This window comes from Ranitomeya variabilis, chromosome 5 (genome assembly GCF_051348905.1).
Source record: "Ranitomeya variabilis isolate aRanVar5 chromosome 5, aRanVar5.hap1, whole genome shotgun sequence".
Lineage (NCBI taxonomy): Eukaryota > Metazoa > Chordata > Amphibia > Anura > Dendrobatidae > Ranitomeya > Ranitomeya variabilis.
Window position 1 is genome coordinate 126,256,604 of NC_135236.1, and position 25,463 is coordinate 126,282,066.

Consider the following 25,463-nt stretch of genomic DNA (forward strand, 5'->3'; position numbering starts at 1 on the left):
AGTATTTGGTCAGTATTTTACCTCAGTATTTATAACCCAAAACCACAAGTGGGAGAAAAATACAGAAGTGGTGACGTGTTTCTAATATGCTTTTCCTCTGTTTTACTCCAAGTTTTAGCTTACAAATACCGAGGTAAAAATACTGACCAAATAACGTGTGAGGTCTAAAGGAGAAAAGTGTGGTGCTGCAGAAGAAGTAGGCTGCGTATGCGATATGCTTTATTGTAATTAGTGTAATTTGTCTCAGGATAAAGTGTTTCCAATTGTATACGGAAGAGGAGAGTGAGGTGCTGCCAGAGGAGGCGAATATAAAGGAGAAAAGCTGTGCTGTAGAAAAATGCTGTGTATAAAGGAGGAGCATGAGGTGCAGGAGGAGGCTGTGTATAGAGGAGGAGCATGAGGTGCAGGAGGAGGCTGTGTATAGAGGAGGAGCATGAGGTGCAGGAGGAGGCTGTGTATAGAGGAGGAGCGTGAGGTGCAGGAGGAGGCTGTGTATAAAGGAGGAGCGTGAGGTGCAGGAGGAGGCTGTGTATAAAGGAGGAGCGTGAGGTGCAGGAGGAGGCTGTGTATAAAGGAGGAGCGTGAGGTGCAGGAGGAGGCTGTGTATAAAGGAGGAGCGTGAGGTGCAGGAGGAGGCTGTGTATAAAGGAGGCGCGTGAGGTGCAGGAGGAGGCTGTGTATAAAGGAGGAGCGTGAGGTGCAGGAGGAGGCTGTGTATAAAGGAGGAGCGTGAGGTGCAGTAGGAGGCTGTGTATAAAGGAGGAGCGTGAGGTGCAGGAGGAGGCTGTGTATAAAGGAGGAGCGTGAGGTGCAGGAGGAGGCTGTGTATAGAGGAGGAGCGTGAGGTGCAGGAGGAGGCTGTGTATAGAGGAGGAGCGTGAGGTGCAGGAGGAGGCTGTGTATAATAATTATAGGGGATAACTCAGGAGACTCTTTGCGTGGAACAAGACAACTACAGGACAGTTTTATAAGTGGTAAAGTCTATATTATCACACGGTGATTCAAACAGGTGCAGAGAGAAACTCAAGTCCACAACACTTGGTGCAAATAATAAACGTAGCTTAGCAGTCTATAGGAAACTTCAGAGGAAAATGCAATCAAGCAGAAAGTCTATGAAGCACAGTTATTCTTGAGGATACTTGACACGAATAAATCCTTGTCTTAGTCCAGGCACAGATAGATATGCTTATTAGGCAGTTCAAATCATATCTTAGCTCAACCAGGGAAGCCTGGTTAATAGTCTCAGGTTATTGCAAAGCAGCAACAGCTTACATGTCCAGAAAATGCAGATGGAAGTAAACACGAACAGCAGATGAAGGAGGATTCCTGGAAACTTGTGTATGCAGCAGGAACTCAGAGCAGAGTAGCAGGATCACCACACAGGTTCACAGGAGCAGGTATATAGCCAGGGAGTCACCAGAGGTCAGGAGCTGGATGCAAGGCAGAATACTCTAGCACAGACTGAAGGCTGGGGTGGAGTTTTATAGCAGGAAGACACAGTGCACATGAGACCAAAGACGCCATCTTGGAAAAGGGCAGTAATGCACAAAAGGTAAAAAATGTTCAGAGTCCTGACATTGTGTATAAAGGAGGAGCGTGAGGTGCAGGAGGAATAAGGCCCCTTAACTGCCGTAAAAGTCATATCGGCAGTCGTCAAGGGGTTAATATTGTGTTAAAAAACCCTTTTGCTTCAACAAAATGGCGCCGGTTGTGTTCCGTGTACCAGCGCGAAAGCGTTGCTATATTCAACAGCGACAATTTCTTTTTCTTTATTAGAATTTGCTATAACTAACCACAGTTAGTTACTATGCCCGGGGAACACCAGGCTCTTCAGCTAGTGAACAATAAAAAAAAAAAAATATCAGTTCAAGTTTTTTAGTAGAATACAAATTAAAAAGTGCGCACATTTCAGAGCCGATTCCACAGTGTACACAGTCCCTGCACTACATATTTGCCATAATTGGCATACATTAATTTTACATTATATATTTGTCTGCTTTTTTCCCCCTATACAGAGTATTCTACATATACCAGCATAATTTTATGCAAAAGAGAAAGAAATTACAGCAGCAATATTTCTATTATACCTTATAAAACCGCTAGTAGAACCATTCATCCTGAATTTTATGACAAATTGCTACTGTATCTTCAGTAAATGGATTGAGAAATGCAAAAGTTAATTTCTATATTAACACGCAGCTAACTAGAATATGATTTAATATCTTCTATAAATTTGCCAAAGAGGTTTCATTTCAAATTTCACCACTATTATATTACTCTCCCTACCACTCGTTCCTCACTTTCTTAGTACTTATACTTGAAGCAAAATATACGACTGACCTACATTTATGCATACGTTAAAAGTGGGCAATGTTTAAGAAGGAGAGATCAGCGAGTCAATTAAGATGAAGCAAATTTTCTATTAACGGACTTCCAGATATGCAAAAATATGGATTCAGCAAAAATTGCAACTTGCCAACAAAGTGCATTTTCCACAATTCACTCATCTCTGTACATAAGCAGATAGGGATTAAACCTCATCCTAATTAAACTTTCGAAGTGCTTTGTCAAAAAAAATATTTAGACCCCCACCTCATAACAGCCCAAATTTCTAGACACATTAGATACTTGGTTCCCGAGCACATAGTACAAAAATAATATAAAACAGTCCAGCATTGGTCAAGGTAGATGCTTCATTCTTTATTACAATCCTCTAAACCCACTGGAAACAAATGGAAAGTTAGTTCCACCCTAATTTTCAGGTGGTTGTTCCACCCTTTAAAATGGTTGTATACCACTGAACAACCCCATCTTAAAAGGAATCTGTCACCCCCTTGGACGTACCTAAGCTTTTAATATGGGTATGCAAGTTCTAGAGTACTTAGAATAGTCAGTCCTGTATGCCCCACATCTGCGTCCGGTGCTGTCTGCCAGCTGTGGCTTATCAGAGGCCACAGCTGGCAGACAGCAACGACATGACATTGCTTACAGCTCTAATATGTAGCTGCCTCTTTTTAAAGAGACAAAAGTAAATTTCTACAATTATCTCAAAAACTCTTTAATAGGCTGAATGAGCTATTCCCTCGTTAACCCATCATAATTTAGGCAGATAAAAGGTCTGGAGTTGATTCTAGATGTGGCATTTGTATTTGGAAGCTGTTACTGTGAGCCCACAACATAAAGTCAAAGGAGCACTCAATGAAAAACAACAGACCATCACCATTAGGCAAAGAAAGAAAAAAAAAAAAAAAAAAAGGATACATACATCAGAGATAGCAGAAATGTTAGAACAGTTTGGTATATTCTGCAAGAGAAAAAAAAAGCACACTGGAGAGCTTGGCAACTCAAAAAGGCCTGGCCGTCCAATGGCACTGGGTCACTAGTGTTTATTGATGATGTGACTGAAGACAGAAGCAGCCGGATGAATTCTTGAGTGTACAGTGCGATACTTTCTGCTCAGATTTAACCACATGCAGCAAGGCTGATTGGACGGCACAGTACAGATGGGCAATGACCCAAAACATACTGAGAAAGCAACCCAAGTTCGAGTTCTTTTAAAACAAAAGAAGTGGAATATTCTGCAATGGCTGAGTCAATCACCAAATCTCAACCCCATCAAGCATGCATTTCACACGCTTAAGACAAAAACTTTAGTGTCAAGCAGCCGAGCCGGGAAGGCAATGGCTGTCTTACTGGGAAGGTTCTGGCACTTTGGATAAAGGTGGGAGGTAGGGCAGATCTTGGGGGAGGAGGGGGACTAGGCTCTCTTGTGTGTCTGTTTGCAAGTGTACCCCTCATGCTTCCGGGCGTACCCCGGAGAGTTGCCTCTCGCTGCTCTCTGATTGTGAGGGGTGGGGTCCCACCCTGCCCATGTACTCCATTCTATGGGACCTGCCTCATGGCGTGGTAAGGTTGGGAGGTGGGATGCTATCGCTCTGATGCTATCCAGAAGTCCCAGGATGCCAGGTACACCAATGTCGGCTGCTGCCAGGAGACATGGCACGCTATGTCTTCTGGTTCAGGTATGCGATAGGAGGTTCCGTTCTCTCCGCTCCTTCCTCTGTCACTCTGAGCACAGGGTGGAGATTGGACGTTACCTCAGCGGTGCCAGGTGATCCATGAGAGGGATATTTAAACTCGCCATATACTCTTGTTCAATGCTGATTATTCAGTTGCACTTCAGTGTTACGATTGATAGTTCTTTGGCAAGCTTTTCTTTGGGTTGTCTCCGGCTCTGTAGTATGGTACCCTCTGGCTCCTACGTCCCTGTTTTTATCTCCCTGATCTTCCAAGTTTGTTTGTTAGGGGATGAGAAGACTTGATTGGGTCTAGTCTTACCTGGAGGGGATCCCTAGACATGGGCCATCACCTTAACTGATGATTCCCCTGCCTGTAACTCTGTTGAGGAATTTTTTAGGACTCTGGGGCTTATTTATGATGCACCAGATAGTGCCACCATTGCAGAGCACTTCATCAGGGCAACCTTCCTGCAGAGAATTATGGTTCTCAGTTTAGGCGGAGGTCTGTTGAAGTGGGGTGCAACGATGCTGTTTTGCGAAGTATGTTCTTGGATGGTTGGCGAACCCCCTTAAGAACATGCTGGTTCACCACTTGCCGCCTCAAAGTCTGGAGGGCACCATTACTCTTACTACTGGATAAGACCACCCCTAGAAAAGTGTTGCCTGCTCCGAAGTTGCCCATTTCTTCAGGGGAGGGACCTATGCAATTAGGGAGAGTTGCCCATTTGGATGACCAAAGACAACACTGTTGGGAACAGAGACTGTGCCTTCTCTGCGGATCCGGTAAACCCCTGGCGTGGGGTCTCCCTTGCCTGGAGCATTTGGGAAACAACCGCGTCTAGTTGGAGTGGGGGCTCCCCATCTAGGTGCCCAGGTACCACTATTTAAAAAAGTTTTTTCCTATTGTTTTGGCTTTTCAGGGAAGTGTGGTGCAGGTTCATGCCTTTGCTGATTGTGTGGTAGGGGTGAATTTTTTGCACATTTCTACAGCCAGGGCCCTGGGAATACCCCTTAGGCCTCTGAAACCAGCCATTAAGCTTTCCTCTATGGAGAATTCCTTCCTCACCCAGTACGATGAGACTATTACTGATAGTCTAGTATTCATTCAGGTAGGGTGTCTCCACAAGGAAGAAATTACTTTCCGGATTCTTCGCGCCCTCCGAGCCCCGGTGGTTTTGAGTCTTCCCTGGCATAGATAACATAATCCCCATATTGATTGGGTTTGTGAGGACATCGTAAGTTGAAGTGAGGAGCGTCTGGGAAAATGCTTCCGGGAAATAAATCGAGCCGGGCGTTCCACTACTCAGGTCCCTCGGTACAGTAAAGAGTTTCCTGAGGTATTCTCTGAAAGGGGAAGCTTGGTATTACCACCACATTGGCCTTATGAATGTGATTTACAATTCATTGCGTGCCCTCCCGCCCAAGGGTAAAATCTTTAATCTTTCAGAATCTGAGAGGGTTACTATGAGGAATTATGTTTGGGAAAAAAATCTACATCTGTCCCTCAAAATCTCCTGTGGGAGCAGTTGTCTTCTTTTGTAGCTAAAAATGATGGGGGTTTAAGGAATTGACTATTGAGACTTGAATAGATCATTGTGAGAGACCAGTAACCCCTTCCTCTCAGCCCTGACTTGTTTAATCAACTTACTGGAGCCAAGATCTACATTAGATCTTAAAGGATGCTTACAACCTTGTCCGCATCAAGGCTGGGGACGAGTGGAAGAAAGCCTTCAATACAGACGAAGGGCACTATGAGTATCTAGCAGGTATGGACTGGGGCTGAAATTCAGTCCTGGCATTTGAAATCACACAGGCCCATGTTGTCCCTGTCCCCATGAACGAGATGGGATATATTACTAATATTACCCTGGATGGAGGAAAGGAAGATTTTCTACAAGACCAATATTTCTAATGATACCCGTGGCCTGCTGGATAAGTGACGGAGTCAGCCACTTTGTGCTCCATCACAACTCTTAACAGTATGGGGATCTTGAGAACACCGATTCTATTAACAACGTAGCAGACAAGGCAGCCCACGACCAGACAGGCCCTTCTGGCATTTTCCAGAATTGCCAGATGGCCAGTCCGGCCCTAAAGGACCCTTATAATCAGATGTGATTAGGGCTTACACGATGGAGGACCCCTATAATCAGATGTGATTAGGGCATACACCATGGAGGACCCCTATAATCAGATGTGATTAGGGCTTACACGATGGAGAACCCAATAATCAGATGTGATTAGGGCTTACACCACGGAGGACCCAATAATCAGATGTGATTAGGGCTTACACCATGGAGGACCCTATAATCAGATGTGATGATGGCTTACACAATGGAGGACCCAATAATTAGATGTGATTAGGGCTTACAGGATGGAGGACCCCAATAATCAGATGTGATTAGGGCTTACAGGATGGAGGACCCCAATAATCAGATGTGATTAGGGCTAACACCATGGAGGACCCCAGGTATGGACTGGGGCTGAAATTCAGTCCTGGCATTTGAAATTACACAGGCCCATGTTGTCCCTGTCCCCATGAACCAGATGGGATATATTACTAATATTACCCTGGATGGAGGAAAGGAAGATTTTCTACAAGACCAATATTTCTAATGATACCCGTGGCCTGCTGGATAAGTGACGGAGTCAGCCACTTTGTGCTCAATCAAAACTCTTAACAGTATGGGGATCTTGAGAACACCGATTCTGTTAACAAGTAGCAGACAAGGCAGCCCACGACCAGACAGGCCCTTCTGGCATTTGCCAGAATTGCCAGTCCGGCCCTGGTATCTAGTCATGCCATTTGGTCTTTGTAATGCCTGTTGTATTTCAGGCTTTAGTTAATAACGTTTTCAGGGATATTTTGGGGTTATTCGTTATTGTGTATACTGATATTTTAATTTTATCTAAAGATGTGCATTCCCACAGAGATCATGTTCATATTGTCCTCAGTAGGCTGAAGGAAAATTTCTTGTATGTTAATTTACCCAAATGTTAATTTGAGGTGGAGAAGGTTGGATTTCGGGGAGGTTATCTTATTGCCTGCTGATTTCTGCATGGTTCACGCCAAGGTGCTAGCAATATGGGACTAGGTCCAACCCAGGAGCCTTAAGGTTCTTCAAAGGTTCTTGGGTTTTGCCAACTACTATAGAAGGTTCATTAAGTGTTTTTGTAAGATTGTCAAACCCTTTCCTGATCTCACCTGCAAAGGAGCAGATGTGTCTAGGTGGGGGGGGGTTGAGGCTAACAGAACATTTTCCTGTCTCAAGAAGGCATTTTCTTCAGTCTCGGGCCTGGTTCAGCCCAATTTGGATAGACCGTTTGTTGTGGAAGTAGATACATCAGAAGTAGGAGTTGGGGCGGTATTGTCCCAGGGGGTCGTCTTCTTTTAACTACCTTCAACCTTGTGCCCTTTTCTCCAGGAGGTTCTGCTCCACAGAATTAAGTCACGATGTAGGTGACCAGGAGTTGTTGGCCATTAAATGGGCTCTCAAGAAATGGAGGCACTTTCAGGAGGGTGGAAGACATCCATTCATAGTCTTAACATACCATTAAAAAAAATTTACCTGGAAAATGCCAAGAGGCAAGGTGGGTCTTGATTTTTTTTTACCATTTCATTTTTCCATTTCTTATATTCCTGGATCTAGAAATACTTGTGCAGTTGCACTTTCTCGGAGCCTGTGACTCGTCCACAAAGAGGAGCTTAGTTCATCCCTATTCTTTCCCCAGGAATGGCGGTTGCTACTAATGTTGAATGGAAAGTACTCAAATCACAACATATGGCCCCTACAGACACCAATAGATAAGATGTTTGTGCCTGTAACCTTAGGCTCCGTATTACACAGATGTGTCATGATTCTGTACTGGCTGATCAACCAGGAGTTAACGGGGCCATGCTTTTGGTTAGACAAGAATACTGGTGGCATTCTTTATGTAAGGACGCTGAGGTGTTTGTCCAGTCCTGTGAGGTGTGCGCCAGAAGTAACGTACAGCGGTCGGCTCAAGCTGGTAAGCTCCTCTCTCTTTCCATCCCAGACCGACCCTGGTTGCACATCTCAATGGATTTCATAATGCATCTCCCCACCACTGCAGGTATGACTTATCTGGGTTGTTGACCGTTTCTCCCACCAGTGTCATCTTTTCCTCAGTTGCCGTCATTTTATGATATGGTAAATACATTTATTAATGTGGTTAGGTTGCATGGTGCCCTTGTTAATATTATGTCCCATCGGGGTGCACAGTTTATTTCCAGATTTTGGAAAGCCTTTTGTGGGCAGATTTGGATGGAACTGTATTTTTCCTTTGCATACCACCCTCAGTCTAATGGTCTCTCTGAGAGGGCCAATTAGTCGCTGGAAATTTCTCTCAGGTGCTTCTGTTCTCATAACAAACTCGAATGGGGGGCTTACTTACCATAGGCAGAGTTTGCCCTTAACAGACATCATGAGTCTTTGGGAACGTTCGACTTCTTTTGCAATTTTGGGTTCCATCTCAGGTCTCCTGCCTTCCTTAAAGGTTGGGAAGAGATTCCGGGGGGATTTATGATATCACCAATAGACTGAATGGGGTATTGGAGGAAATTCGCCGGCAGCTCCACAAAGCAACATTCAGTCAGAAGGTTGCAACTCAGAGGGAAAATCTGGCAGTTGGGGATTTGGTGTGGGTGTCCACAATAAACTTAAAACTTAAGGTTCCTTGCTTTAAGCTCGCCCCAAGTTTCATTGAACCTTTTCCTATTCTAGAGTAGGTTAATCCAGTTGCTTTCAGGGTTTAGCTTCCTGACCGTTTTAGGATTCCCAACAAACATTTTTCATCAATCTGTCCTTAAGAAAGCACGGAGATCTTTGGTTTCTCAATCCCCTCCTGGTCCTGTCTTGGTCGATAATCAAGATGAATATGAAGTTGAACAAATCATTGATTCCAGTAAAGTCCACAATTTCATCCTATATTTAATTCACTGGAAGGATTATGGGCCAGAGGATCAGTCGTGGGTACCTAAGGGGCGCATCCATGCAGATAAACTAATTGCGGAGTTTCATTCTAGGACTTCTGACAAACCAGGTAGTGAAAGTCTAGAGGTCTCTCCTCAAGAAGGGGGTACTTTTAGGCAGCCAGGTTGCGGTCTTACCAGGAGGGATCTTGCACCTTGGATATTGGTGAGCGCCGGAGCGGATCTCCAGTTGACAGGGGGCTGGGCTCTCGTCTCTCTGCGCACAAGTGTACCCCTCATGCTTACAGGCATACCCCGGCTCTCTGGTGAGTTGCCTCTCGCCGCTCTCTGGTTCCGAGGGGTGGGCTGCTGACTTGTCCATGCACTGCGTTCCAGGGGACCTACTTCAGGGCATAGTGTGGTAGGGAGGTGGGACACCGTCGCTCCTAGCGCAAAAGCTATTCAGGGGTTCCAGGATACCGGATTCCCTAGCGTCAGCTGTTAACAGGAGACATGGGACGCTAGGTCTCCTGCTTTACATATGTGGAGGGAGGTTCCTTTCTCTCTGCCGTCTCTGCCTCTCTGGGTAGGAGGTGGAGATTTGGCCTTACCTCAGAGGTGATTATTGAGAGGTATATTTAAACCCACCATATCCCATTGTTTACCGGTGATTATTCAGTTGCACTTCCATGGTACAGTTGGTAGTTCTTTGGTGAGTGTTTATTTGGTTTGTCTCAAGCTCTGGTGTATGGTGACTTCTGGTTCCTACGTCTGTTTTTATGCTCCCTGACCTTCCAAGTTTGTTTGTTAGTTTCAGTTCTGCTTTACTGGTATAGTTTATTGGTGTGTTTGACCCAACTGTGGCCAGAGTACCACCCCACTATTGGCACCTGAGAAGGGCTTTGCAAAAATCCTCCTCTCTTAAGTGGGTGAAGAGTACCCCAGGCCTCAAGGGTGTGCATTAGCATGACGGCTTGCGCTACGTGTGGCTGGCATACTGTTGCTGCTGGCCTTCAGTCCTGTCATCTCATCATTATTCCAGTACTATAAAAGACCCACAAATAAGCAACAACTGAAGTCAGCAACTGTTACCATCCACCTCTCGTGTCTCACCTTTTCCTCATAGTTTGTAAGCTTGCGAGCAGGGCCCTCATTCCTCCTGGTATCTGTTTTGAACTGTGATTTCTGTTATGCTGTAATGTCTATTGTCTGTACAAGTCCCCTCTATAAGTTGTAAAGCGCTGCGGAATAAGTTGGCGCTATATAAATAAAAAATTATTATTATATTATTATAGCTGCAGAAATGTCCTGGCAATGCATCACAAAGGAGGAAACCCAGCGTTTGGTGACATCCACGGCTTCCAGACCTCAGGCAGTTATTGCCTGCAAGGTATTTTGCACAAAGTATTACAAATTAATATTTTATTTATGGTAAAGTTAATTTGTCCAATTACTTTTGAGCCCCTGAAATAAGGAGGCTTCATAGAAAAATGGTCACAATTCATAAATATTTCACAAGATATTTTTGTTCAACTAGTTTAGTTAAACACAAAAGTCTACACTTCAATTGCATCTCAGTTATTTCATTTTACATTATGCATCATGTTCTCATACACTTTGTGCAGTTAATAGCCTCTGTGTCTGTACTGCTACATACTTAGGCAGCTAACTGGTTCATGCAGCTTTACATGAACACCCGAGCCTTACACTATGGCTGGTCCAAATAACTAAAGCAATTGTTACCATCCACCTCTCGTATCCCCCCTTTTCCTCATAGATTGTAAGCTTGCGAGCAGGGCCCTCATTCCTCCTGGTATCTGTTTTGAACTGTGATTTCTGTTATGCTGTAATGTCTGTTGTCTGTACAAGTCCCCTCTATAAGTTGTAAAGCGCTGCGGAATATGTTGCCGATATAAATAAAAATTATTATTATTAAAAAAAATTGTGGAATTCAGATTACAACTCACGAAAATTCGCCACTGTCCAAATATTTCTGGAAATAAATGTATAATGTTAAAGAGAACCAAATTTTTCATGTTGAATTGGAAACACGATCAAATAGTAGCTACAGAGCGCAATAGAACTTTTTTTTGAGTTTGTATGTTCTCTCCGTGTTTGCGTGGGTTTCCTCCTGGTACTCAGGTTTCCTCCCACATTCCAAAGACATACTGATAGGGAGTTTAGATTATGAGCCCCAATACCCAATGGGGACAGCGATGATAATGTGTGCAAAACTGTAAAGCGCTGTGGAGTATGTTAGCGCTATATACAAATAAAGATTATTATTATTATTATATTATTATTTTTGACTCTCCATTTGGTAGATAATAGCAATAAAATTATTTGGCACCTAATGAGTCTCCTTTTTAAAGTCCAACTGGGTGTTATAGAGTTTTCACTGGAGGTATGTACGTCCTCCCCTGTATGATATTGCACGATCATAATACACGCAAAATAAATAATTGTGTATAAAAAACATGTAAAATTGCAATAATTTTCTGGGAGAAATACTTCATTTTCCGGAGCAATTTTAAGGGTGCCAACACTTTTGGCTATGACTGATCTGTCCTTCTGTCTTTCTTTCTGTCACAGATATTCATTGGTCGCGGCCTCTGTCTGTCATGGAATCCAAGTCGCTGATTGGTCTCGCCAGCTGCCTGTCATGGCTGCCGCGACCAATCAGCGACGGCCACAGTCCGATTAGTCCCTCCCTACTCCCCTGCAGTCAGTGCCCGGCGCCTGCTCCATACTCCCCTCCAGTCACTGCTCACACAGGGTTAATGCCGGCAGTAACGGACCGCGTTATGCCGCGGGTAACTCACTCCGTTACCGCCGCTATTAACCCTGTGTGACCAAGTTTTTACTATTGATGCTGCCTATGCAGCGTCAATAGTAAAAATATCTAATGTTAAAAATAATAAAAAATCATTATATACTCACCTTCTGCCGCCTTTCCCGCTCCTCGCGACGCTCCGGTGACCGCTTCATGCAAACGTCAGGTTCCGGTGGCAAGGGTGGTCTGCGAGAAGGACCTGCCATGACGTCACGGTCATGTGACCGCAACGTCATCACAGGTCCTGCGTGCCTGCGCGAGAAGGAGGCGACAGGACTACAAGGGGCCCCTCGGAAGGTGAGTATATGTTTATTTTTTAACCTGTGACATACGTGGCTGGGCAATATACTATGTAGCTGGGCTATATACTACGTGACTGGCCAATATACTACGTAACTGGGCAATATACTACGTGGCTCTGTGCTGTATACTACGTCGCTATGAAATATACTACGTGGCTCTGTGCTGTATACTACGTCACTGGGCAATATACTACGTGGCTGGGCAATGTACTACGTCACTGGGCAATATACTACGTCACTGGGCAATATACTACGTGGCTCTGTGCTGTATACTACGTCGCTGTGCAATATACTACGTGGTTGGGCAATATACTACGTGGTTGGGCAATATACTACGTGCCTGGGCAATATACTACGTGACTGGCCAATATACTACGTGGCTCTGTGCTGTATACTACGTCGCTGTGCAATATACTACGTGGCTCTGTGCTGTGTACTACGTCACTGGGCAACATACTACGCTACTGGGCAATATACTACGTGGGCTGGGCAATATACTACGTCACTGGGCAATATACTACATCACTGGGCAATATACTACGTGGGCTGGGCAATATACTACGTCACTGGGCAATATACTACATCACTGGGCAATATACTACATGGCCGGGCAATATACTACGTGGGCTGGGCAATATACTACGTGGACATGCATATTCTGGAATACTCGATACGTTAGAATCGGGCCACCATCTAACATCCCCTTAATGAGATTATATATATATATATATATATATATATATATATATATATATATATATATATATATATATATATATATATATATATATATATATATATATATATATTATATATATCTCACTAAGGGGATTAGTGGTCTCTCAGGACCAAAGATGAATTGAGCAAATGTATTCCCTACCTATTCCATTGGTAGATAAAAATTACACTTTGTGTTACAGCTCAACTCCATTGAAGTGAATAGGTCTAAGCTGTAATTCTACAAAGTACCTGTACGCAGTTGTGGTGCAGTTTGCCATCATTAAGGGTAGAAACGGCACCTGAAAAAGTAAGTGAACCATCTTCCCTGAGTTTCTCACGGTTTTCGAGAATTATAATAAAACTTGAAGATATAAACTGGAGTGACAGTGTGCTGTTAATATACTATTAGTTTGACGTTCTGGCAGTTCCCGGCGCCTCTGTGCATCAGTAGCGGTGAGCCAGGCCATCATTTGTCATCTCTGCTGCCTCCAGAGCACAGTACACCATGAGGTTTACCCTACCCATGGAACGCTCTTAGGGTGGCTATATTAAACAATCGCTCATTTGGTGAAATTTAACAATGAACGACAGTTTTCGATAACAGACAGTCACCATCTGGAAAGAATTCATTCATCTTTAAAGCTTTCATTTAATGGTCATTCGTACTTGACTGTATATGGTGCATGAAAGGGAAGTTGGGTGGAAATAGCGGTCAGCGAGAGGAGCACTCAGCTGAGACTTCTCGGTGTATGGCCAATGCCGCCCACTTCATACTGCCGGCACAGAGGACTGCAGACACAGCATCTTAATCACGATGTCTGGTCTCAGCTTATAGTATGTGTGGATACACTTCACAAGTAGACTTAAGTTAGTGCAATCCCACCGGAATGAGAACTAGAGGCAGCTGACAGCCTGGAGGGGGTTAATTACCAATGAGGCGTAACTTTAAGTACTGCATAAAAAAAGCTAAGAAATTGATAGTTCATTTATCCGGCACGATACCTAATGCACAAGTCATTAAGAGAGATTATTCCTAATGTGCTGTTCACATTAAAAAACATCAAGCGAGACCCTCAACCTCCAAGTCATAAGAGATCATTTGTATCTCCAGGACCTGACAAGTAGCTGGAAGACAGACGGCTAGGGATGACTACACAGACACAGGTAAGTGCTAGACGGAGGATTACAGTGCTGAACAAGGGCTCCGACAGCGGAGTTACGCATTGTGTCCTGTCCTATGGAGTCTCTGCAGTGGGAGAGATCTGTACAAGAGCATTATCTACCACCCGGAAAAGCGGAGGCCCCACACCTGCGCTAACACAGGATCGGGCCTGTCAAAGTCTCTGTGCCATTGGGGAAAGAGTCAGGAGGTCCCAGTATTCATACAATTGCTATACAATCCAGCCAAAGCTGATGGATATGAACAACTTTTTTTCTCATATGTAGGGCAATCTTTTGAGTGGTTTTCCGCCTATACATACATTCCTACACTGCCTCCATCTCACTGCCGAATCCTGACAGTGTCCAATATGCACACTCTCAGGATTCCTGCCTGTTGCCTACGCGAGAGGTAGTCACATGACCACTCAAGCAATTTGCGTTCTTGCGGTCATGTATGGACTAGCAATTTTTCCTGCTTCCCTGAATGTAAATTTAAGAGAGAAGAGGATGAGAAGCTAGATGGCACACCACCACAACTATGAAAGTCGCACGCGAGTGGGCAGGTGACGACCTCTCACAAAGGCAACATGGAGGAATCCTGAGAGTGTGCATATTGGCAATCTGTAAGGAGATAGGGGCATTGCAGAAATAGAGGTTTAGTCTTGAAAATCCCTTTAAGAATTATTCCCACTTTAAAATGATGGCTGTTCACTTTGTATGTCCAATACTTTATGAATTGCCCAAGACCCTCACTGTTTTCAAGAATAAAAGGGGGCACAGTGATGGTGAAGTGCTGCATCCGCTCTATGTTTTCTTTGCAGAGCGAGTGCCTGGGGCGCAGCAGTGCAGGAAAAACAGAGGGGGATGAGAAAATTAACATTAACATAAATTATAAAACACATATAGGACGTAGGACTTACATAGGACAACATAGCCTTCATCTCCTCATCACTCCTGACAGTAATCCGGTCACCGTCTTCATCTTCATCTACAAGATTACAAATACAAAAGAACAGAAGTTTAAGAAATAAAAACAAACAAAAAAAAACAACACATTTTTATCACAATTATGAACCTGTCTGTAGACCCACATGGCCAAAAAGCATGACCATGGCCCACTCTACTCCAACAGTGACGATCCCCTGGATTCTGCAGTTGGGGGTCGGAAGAAGACACAAAGCTATGTTGAGCAAGAGTCAAGATGTCCTTAAACACCTAGGATTACTAAACGATCCAACCACAATTATTGAACATATGGACAACTTTTTTTTCTTATTATTTTATATGGCAAGCTTTAAGGAGTATTCCCATTTTAAAGTGATCATTACAAGAATGAAAGAACGAGCGTCAAACAGTTTTGTGGGTCGAAAAACCTTTATTAAGGCTAGTTTCACATTTGCGGTTCAGTCCGCAGCATATCGTCCGCAACCGCATACAAAAAGGCATGCAAACGTCTGATAACGCAGCGCTTTTTATCCGCATCAGCTTACACATGATGGTACAAAAAACGCAGCGTTTGTACGCATTTTTACATGTGTTTGCGCTTTTTATGCGCATGCATTTGAGATTTCCAGGAGGGTGTGTCTTTAATGGACATGTCTAAATCAGTTCCTGGACATGTGTCCGAAGTACGCAAGCGCATCAAAGGCATGGTTACGCAAAGACATGTGTACGCATGCGTTCCCATAGACAGTAATGCATTTTTTTGCCGCATTCCTTGCGCTAACAACCGCATACATTTCTAGGCGGCAAATTGACGCCTCTAAAATTACTACATGTAGCGTTTAACGCGCCAAGCCGCAGACAACGAAACGACGCATGCGTCAAAACGCAACCAATCGCAGACATCTGCGTCCCTAATGTTAAAGATAGGAATACACAACGCATGCGGAAAATTGCGGCACAAACGCTGCGGACACAACCGGCCTTAGTTTTGCTGGGAGCATAACATCAAGAGAAGCCTGTAGGAAAATGGCTGCCTGCCAAACCAACAGTAATAGCAGTGAAGAAGAGAAAATGGGAGTAGTTGGTCATCGTTTATCCACTGAATTGATCTCTAGGTACAAGAAGAACTTTATTAAAGGTGCAAAGACAACAAGGCATTTCGGAGGCTAACCGACTCTTCATCAGGTATAAAAAGGGAATTTACGCAACTTACTTACCTGACGAAGACGACTATTAGTCTCTGAAACGCGCTGTTGTCCTGAACCTTCAAGAAAGTTCTTCTTGTACCCGAAGATCAGTCAGTGGACTGAGTGCAGACCAACTACTCCCATTTTCTCAGCTTCACTCCATTTTAAAGTGATGGCATACCACACCCAGCATGCAGGGAACTGCAGCAGGTCATCATTCAAATAAATTGGGTAAGCCACATTTCCCAGCAGGGCACTATAGCCCCAATGCTCTCATGATCGGTGGGGATCCCAGAAGTCATACCCTCACTCATCATACAATGATGGCATACGCCAATGCATTTCAATATGGGAAGACCCTTTATGACTGCAGCTACAAGCTGTACGAACAAAACTTCCAGAGAAAAGTAGAGGCACATTAGTGGTTCTCTGCTTCTACAAGTGATCGCACTCTGTCCCATTCACTTAATTAGGAAACCTGCAATTAAACTCCCACGTAATGCCCAATTCTGATGTGATGGAGAAACTCAACAGCATAGTTAGCCCTAGCTGAAAATAAAGTCCAACTTTGGGACCAGGCGCTATTTCTCACAGTTCTAGCACATGCTACCACCTTTGAGTAATAGAAAGTTATGAGGACTACAGCCCATGCCAACATCACACTATGTACAGAAACTGAAAAAAGAATTTAAAACAAAAAAAAAAACACTAACTGAAAAGAATCCTGCAAGTAAGAGACATTCTAATCCAAAGCACACTAGCTGTGCAAAGCGTCGGCAGTGAAGAGACCCCAGTGCGGTCCCAGCCTGCGCTTCACAGCTTTTCTATACAGAGAGCTGCACAACAAATTTCTTTTTACGGTTTTTGTCTCCACCAAAGATTTCTATGAGCTGCTCAGGAGGTCACCTAAAGAAGCCCAGGACATAGAAAACAAAGTGATGCAGTAAAAACTTAAATGACAACTTTCCCGCTGTAAATATTCACATTCCAAGCGCTAACTGATAGAGAGGGACGCGTCGAAGCGCAGATCTGATCATGTGATATAGTATACAGGTAGTATACAGGCGCTGCACTCTCCCACCCTGCACCATACATTTACCCTCAGTGCACAGGAACTATCCTACTGCCAATAGTGAGTGTCACGTACAGAAACTAGTGCAGACGGTGAGTGGAGCACTACCATGGAGCATCCAAATTCTCACCTTCATTATTAACAAGATTTTCTCCAAAACAGTCCTTATTTATGTGGCTTATTCAAATATTTGGACTTCAAAAAAATTGACACTTGGAAGAAAGAAAAAAAATCTGCATTGGTTTGTGGGGAAGCCGCAGATCTTATGATTTCCAGAAAATCCGACCAGCTGCAGATTTCACCCAATGTAACGTGCTTGGGGATGTGAAAGGATGAAATGGGTGTACACAAGTTAATTACAATGTGACAGCTTTTGGACAGGTATTTGCTGGGTTGGAAACTGCCAAGTTCTAATGGTATACAGTCCCAATAAAAATCCTCTAAAAGCCATAGCATAGGGCCTGAGGTGACTGGGTCCTAATTCTTTTCTTCACTGCAGAGTAAAAAGCTAAGATTCTGTTTACCAGCAGCTGCCACTAGAGGGAGCTAAATGCATACTTTTTTATATATAGGATCCAAACTAAATTATATTGGGGGTAACTCAAAGGAATTCTATAGGAAATGAAAAAAGACACATCATTGAAATTGTGATAAAATATAAAAATAACCAGTTCAGACCCTATATTGGTGAAAAGGTTGCACCATGCTACGAGGAGAATAAAAAGTTTGGAGGGCTTCATTCTTTTTTTTTGCAAGTTCAGACAATATCTGGTGGTCTTCTGCCATCACTGTTTAATTCCTTGCATTTACGTAGTCACATACATCGACGTAACAGCTGCAGCCAATCACATTTCACGTAATCACTACAGGGAAGTAAACAAGATGTGGGTGGCAGGATTTTTTCAACTAAATATATAAAAAAAGGAGAGATGTGAATTGTTAAAGGGTTATCCCAATGTCTATCTTTCATGGACAAGTTTTCAATAACGGCTTGTAGTTCCCGACCACCCAAAGATACAAAACAGGAAAATGCACCTGCGCTGCACTGTTTGCATAACTCCCACAGAAGTGTATGGGAATTATAGCAAAAACCTCACATTCATTTCCATGGCAGTGACGAAGATTGCATAGGGCAGCATTATATAACTATACATATACTGTACATACCAACTTACAATACATTCAGTTATACAAGATGATTTCTCCCCTTTGGGGACAGGATCCAATGATTTCTTGGTGCATCCATACAGGGAATAGGTTGCCCTTTAAGCTGATCTAGTAGCACAGTGGATTGAGTTGGTATAAATAGCTGTTTGGTGGGTGGCTGTATTAAATGGGATCAGTCAGCCCACGTTTTACCAAGTATTCAAAAGGGTCGGATACGGCTTTAAAGAAGGCGATTAATTTTATTATAATAATTAAATAATTACAGAAAATAGGAAATGGTGTGATATTGCGTATACTTTTGCCTAATATAAATCACAAAGGTAAAGTACTTACATTGCACACTACACAGGAAAAACTTCACCAGGAGTAGCACATCATCTGTCCGGGAACATCAGCTGTGAGAAGCAGAACAGCGAAGACAGAGAAATTCCTGGAATCTACACTGTGGCGTCATGGGCGTCCCCTTTTTAGTCCACACGTTAACAGGGCTTCTGTCTTAGCTGAAGTCTTCCCCAACTTATATCTTGTTTAAACAAATGCTTGCGTAACCAAGTATTACACAAGCCCTACCAAGTTCTATTTGTCTAGTATAGTATCCTTCTGGCGGAGTAGCCAACTCTTCAGACGTCAATCAACATCGGACAAATACATCACCAGATAAAATATGCAAAAGGCTCTCCTGGTACCAAATGTTTTACCATACTATAAACACAACATTCCTCACTATACATGGATAACAAAACTATGCAGTAATTGGATGATACTATAAACATACGCTTTCTATGCGGTCCAGGTGTTGGGAAAATTACAGGAAAATACAAGTCTAACATAAGCTGAAATGTCACTGTCTAATATCTTAAAGGTTCCTTAAAGACTGGCTACCAATATGGATTCCCGATGGCCATTAGCATGTTAGAACTACAGCCCAATCGCTGACTCCTTTCTGCAGAAACAGAAGTTTAATCAGACATTCTAATTATGCTACTCTGTGCACTCTGGGTGTGGCTACAAGGCCCAACGTACCTTTCTGCTCACTGGTTTTGAATGTCCCTGTCTCCCTCACTGGTGATTGACAGCTTTGGTTGCCTGGAGCGAGCACTGTCTACAGAGAGAGCTCAGATAATCCAGCTCTGTCAATAACCCGTGAGGAAGGCAGTGTGTGTGCAAAACCAGTGTAAGTCACACCCAGGGTGCACCCAGTTTCCCAATTAGCATGTATGATTAAACTTCGGTTTTTGCAGAACGGAGACAGCGATTACAACACTAAAGGTGCGATTTTTATAGGAGCTGTATCCCCTACAAAAAAAATGAACCTACTACATACTGACAAATGGGGCACTTGTGTTACCGGGAGTCTTTTATAAAAATTTCTATAAAGTTGTTTTATTTTGCTTTAATCATTATATTATTAATGTTGTTACTTATGACGGTTGTGTTTGAAACTGTTTAACTGTAAAGCGCTGAGGAATATGTTGCTGCTATATAAATAAAGATTATTATCATTAAAGATGATAATAAGAATTGTCTCACATTCAAATGCGGTCGTTGTAGCATCCGGGAGTACCTGGCCGATCACATCCTAGAGAGAGTGAAACAAAAAAAATACTGAATCAGCAAGTCAGACTGAAGAACGTGCGCTTTACCTTCTCTAGAGTCCTGATCACCACTCCTGGCATGTACAGTATGTTCTAATAAATACTTGGGCACACCATGAAATAGCAAATCTGGGACAGATTATCTTAGACCTCTGCATTACATTGCTCCTCTGTTATTCCTCCAGGAAATATACAAAATTGACTCTCCTATTATCAGCGGTAATTGGATGGAATCAATGTGTAAATGGACAAGTCCTTTGCTGGATGACTACTAAACCCCCACAGAGGTGGTCACCCAGCATTTCCAAAGTTCTCAACATGTCCACACTGGCCATCAAACAGACAAGACCTTGGAAAAAACAAAATGAACTTACACCCTGCGGTGAGTAAAAAGCAATAGAAATAACAGAGGGTATTTAGTACTAGAGGTTAGCACCGTCCCGACTGGGTAGTGGGATGGCTTTTACACTTTTTTGATCCAAAACAGAATTTACTAAGTACCATATGTTATTTATATGCACTATTGCTTTTTACTTCCCTGTAGCAGGGTATATGTTGTCTTTTGTTTGTATCTAAGGTTTATTCTTAATTCTGAACAGTATAACTCAAAATGTGTTCACATATCTGTATGGGGGTCCCTTTGTTGGAATTCATGGCCAAACTGAACCGGTTTTCTAACTGATGCTAATGGAGCAGAGGACCCCATTGATTATTATAAGGTACGTCTGGGTGACCTTATGTGTCAGTTTTTAAAACAGAAGAAACAGTTCTCTGTGCTGAGATTTTTCTTCAGTTCATAATAGAATCGGGATAATCACCAGAGTCCTCTGTGTCAGTATGCAACAAATATGTTTTTAGTGTGAATTCTATTTCTTCTTAAAATGAGACAGAAAAACTGAACTCCTGAACAGAAATGTGAACGGAGCCATGGTGGCCATTCAGCGACCTCTTCAGGCCGGGTCACACATCATGGTCTGAGTGAGGACTGTGATGCACGGACCTGCCGCAGGGCTCCTGACCCAAACTCCACCGTGTCATATGTGTCCATCAGTTCTGATCAGGAGACCCATAACCGCTCCATGCAGAGCAGTCCATGAAACACGGCTTTAGGTTTGGCAAAATGAGCCACATTTATACCAGATATTAGGTGGCGTGTTCAGGAAGTGGCGCAATGGTGAGTGGCATCTAGAGAACGCTGACACAACACCGGGTACATGACATCTTCTCCACAATCGGCTGGGACGTATTTTCTTTATTTAAACCCTGATGTACCGACACGTCACAGTCAGGACTCACATGTATGGCGCGGTCTCAGGATCTGTGCCTGCTCTGCACCCGGCAAGTGTCACACAGCACCGCCGATCTATGCTTTTAAACCATGTACATACCACTGTCAATCATTTTGGCATACAGTGACCCCCAATCACCCGGCTTGTGGTTACCATGGCAGCCAGGGACCCGCTGAAGCGCCTCCCTCCTCCGATCACTGCCATCTTGGTCCTCCTATAAAGCTCAGCCTGAGAGTTTCACAAAGAAACGATGATTGCATGGTGGTATGGTGGTACACAGTTTTGGTGCCGTGCTCTAGGAATTAGGAAAGCGCAAACACAAATAATGGCCAGTGATGAGGGGCTTCATGAGGCGGCGCTGAGAGACCTCCTGATGTATAGGGACATTGCGGGGGCTCCATGGCAGGTAGAAGCCCCCCTGTAGTGTGGACAGTGCCCGGAGAGGGATGGAGGCTTCAACATACAGAGCAGCTAATGGCAGAGATGCCCGGACCTCCAGCAGGGGGTGACGTCACTGTGACGGAAGCAGGGACACCCGTGTCAGTCCCTTGGGGCCTTCCTTACCAGGATGTCCCGAAACAGCAGCTGTGTGGCCGGCTGCACGGTCCAGTCCACGGCGCCTCCATCAGGGATGCAGATCCGGATGACTAAGGCCTGGCTGTCCATGTCCTGAGGGTGCTCGTAGCCAAGTAGCAGCATCCCGGCCCGGGCCGGGTTACATCGTACGGGGGCTTCAGGGAACACAGTGTGACTGGCGGAACCAAAGCGTCGTGCGCCGGAACATAGGGGAAGAAAAGGGCAACGGACATGTCGCCATATTTAAAGAGGGAAACCAGTGATTAGCATGTACGTGCGCCATATTTGTCAGTGGCACCGAGCAGTCAGCTGTTCAGTCAGACTGCAGGTTACATTCGTCTTGAGGAACAGGGAAATACTATTTCCATCACATGACGCTATTAAAATGGAGTTCTCGAAGAGAAACCTATTGGGCTGTTCAGTTGTTTCGGTCCGGGTGAGCTTTACAGGGGTCGTCTGTCACCCAGCTAGTTCTCAACCCCGAAAGAAATAGATCTCTGCAATATGCTCGCAATTTTAGAGAGTTAGGTTTTGATAACAGCACAGGAATAGAAGTGTCACTTTTTTGTGGCAAGGATTCCAATAAGACTGCAAAAAAAAAAAATTTCAAATTACATTAGGTCTGAAAATATCATAGAAAAAAACGCCTGGATTTCAGAAGAGGATTTCTCCAGAAAGCCACATAATTCTCCCTAAAGACTTCAGATCTTCAAAACTCCAAGCAAGAAGTCCCATGTCCGTGCTTCAGATGTATCCTGCGAGAAAGGCGAAAGAGACTTTAGAATAGACGTCAATTGGAAGGAAAAAGAACTGAAGAAGCGTTTTCCTCATTGCTTAATGAATTACATCAAATGTCAAAAATTTGTTCATAAAAACACTAAAAATAACCCAAAAACATTAACGTAGCAAAGCATGACCTAAAACACCAGAGACCAGCAGCGATTCCTGAAGTATCTTACTTTCAAGAAAATGAAGTTTTTTACTGCTAGTGTGAACATACCACAAATCTGAGTTTTTTTAAGGTGGCCAAAATGAGGAGTCAGTCATGCAGGGAAAGGTGGGGCTGGGCGACGATTAGAGTAAGTAAGGGAGGCAGGGGTTTGGAGAGTGCTTTGACACCCCTAGAGCACTTAAAGGGTTGTTATTGGATAGCACTTATGCAGTTTACTGCTTATTAAAATTTGAAGTGGTTCTTGAGATATTAACAATTTTGTTTGTTTACTGATTGTTGCCTAGGAGACCAACCACCGCTGCTGTCTAGCTTGTAAGCGCTGCGCTGAAGCTGTCCAGGGTTAGGAGCTAACAGTGCGATCCAGCAATCAGCGTCAGCACAGTGCTTACTAGCTGAATAGAAAAGATCCTGTAGGCATTCTACATGTTCTGCTGCTTGGCAGTGGTGGTTGGTCTCCAAGGCATTGAACTGTAAACAAAAGTGTTAATATCTCAATAATGCCTGAAAATTTTAATAAACAGTAAATGAGAAAATTGCTTGCATTTACAAGCACTATCTGACAATACCCATTTATGAAGAAGGAAATAACCCGTTAAGCCTCATTTACATATAAATTCATGCAGCAATTTTTTTCAGTCAAGGAGCTACATAACCATGTAAACAATTTGGGGTGAGGACAGCTGAGTACTTCCTCCTTAAGCTCCTCCCACTTCCGCATGTCTTCCATTTAGCTCCGCCTACTGCATGCGTCCTGCGTACCTATCTTTAACATTGGGTATGCAGGACATGCGGATGCGTCGTTTTGACACGCCCGCCGACCGCACGGGGACGCAACAAGCCCCAATACGCAAGTGTGAACGTAGCCTAACAGCTACAGTGATTAAGGAGCTAGTTCACTACAGGACAACCCCTTCTTAAAGCAAACCTGTCAGCAGGATTGTAATAAGGATCAAGGGCAGCAATTCCACTGATGAGAGTTGGTTTCTCATCAGTTGAACTTGACACCACAACTTTACCAGGTAAGTGAGATTCCCTCTTCTGTATTCATGCCTTCTCTGGGGATGCTACATATGAGATGCTTTCTCTCCATTTATTTCTTCTACTGACCGTGTAACATGCACATTTGCATTCAGTCTAATTGTACATCTTTTCTTCAAAAACAAAGCCTCAAGCCTAGGATGAACAGAACAAGTTATCACCGCAGACTTTAAAGAGGCAAAAGATTTAAAAAAATTGTGCAGGTCCTCACAGCCAATATTGGACCAGTCATGAAATAGTTAAATGGGTCTTCTTATTTGGGCACCCTTTTTATCAATCAAATTAATCTTTGCTTCTCTTGATTGTGGACAATCAGAATCCTACTTGTGGAAACTCCTAATAGAGCTTGGGGTGCCCATGTACATTAGAAAAAAACCCAAATGAAATGACCAATTTGAACTCCAACAAGTGATCATCGGCTGCTTCAGTGAAACAAGCGATCGTTCGCTATCGTTCAAAACATTGATCAGGAGTGCGGAATTATATTTTTGGCTAATGATTTACACGGGCTGCATCATAGGCCAAAAAATCCAAAAATGCAGATTCATCTAGTGATGTCTTTGGGTCCATCGACAAACAATTGCTAGTTTGACTTACGAATGATCATTCAGTAGCCCATTTACATCTGATGAGTATTGGGGCTGTCATATATTTATGTGAGGCATGAAAAGGCATATCAATGAAAGAATTCTATGTCTATGGACAAAATATCTCTTGTGAATGAACATTTTTCCAATTTTGCAAATAGTCGGTTTTCCCTGAGGTCTCTGAAGGACAGTACTCAAATGTTGTAAATGGGTTTGACTATCAGGGGAGTACACCAAGATGTTGTCAAGGCAAATGACCACAAAGCGACCAATGAGATCCACAAACACAACATTAATAAAGTTTTGAAAAATGGCCGGGGCGTTTGTCAGGCCGAAAGGCATCACCAGATTCTCAAAAAGACCTTCTGTCGTGAGAAACGCCGTCTTCCACTCGTCCCCCGTCTTTTTTTTTTAACAAAAAAAAAAAACAGCTGCCAAAGGAGAAACAGAAGGGCACATATGCCCTTTGTGGAAAACTCTCGGCAATATACTCCTTCATGGCCAGCCGCTCAGGACCAAGCAAATTAAACAACCGGGCCTTGGGTAATTTAGCCCCAGGAACTAAATCGATGGCACAATCAAAACATCGATGTGGTGGGAGAGCCTCCGTCTCGCTTTCGGAGAACACGTCTTCAAAGTCCTTTAGGTACTCTCAGAGGCGTAGCTAGGGTTTTGGTTCAGGGGGGGCGAAGCTTCTGAGTGGGCCCCTAACCAGATAACCTTGATTACAACTCGGTGACGCACCCTAATAGTGGAGGAGAACCTCAGCAGATGACCGCGCTGATACTGAAGATAATCTCTATATAAAGACCAATATGGATATTACCGCCATATGGTCAGTGGTAGATACCAGTCCTACAGAACATATAAGAGATCACAGCACAGTTACAGATAATGTCTTATCGCTGACGTCCTTTCTGATGGAATCCTTAATTTTTCCCGTCTTTTCCATCTGGCCCAGACCGACATGACAACTTCTTCCAGCTACTGTACAACTCATCTGAAGAGAATACAACAAAGACATGTTTCACTTCTCATATTCCAGCCCCATCACCATCTATTCTCAACCTGCACAAACTCCTCATCC

General features: G+C 43.6%; 1 protein-coding gene across 1 annotated transcript in view; it reads right to left on the reverse strand.

Moving 5' to 3' along the window:
• MAP2K5 (mitogen-activated protein kinase kinase 5) overlaps positions 1 to 22,125 on the reverse strand; it is a 166,073-nt gene extending 143,948 nt beyond the window's left edge. Inside the window, exons 1-3 of the mRNA XM_077263250.1 lie at positions 21,788 to 22,125; positions 19,870 to 19,918; positions 14,889 to 14,956 (exon numbers count right to left, since the gene is read on the reverse strand). Of these exons, the coding sequence (XP_077119365.1) occupies positions 14,889 to 14,956; positions 19,870 to 19,918; positions 21,788 to 21,922 (252 nt within the window). The 5' untranslated portion in view covers positions 21,923 to 22,125. The remainder of the gene's footprint in view (positions 1 to 14,888; positions 14,957 to 19,869; positions 19,919 to 21,787) is intronic.
• Positions 22,126 to 25,463: the final 3,338 nt, after the last annotated feature.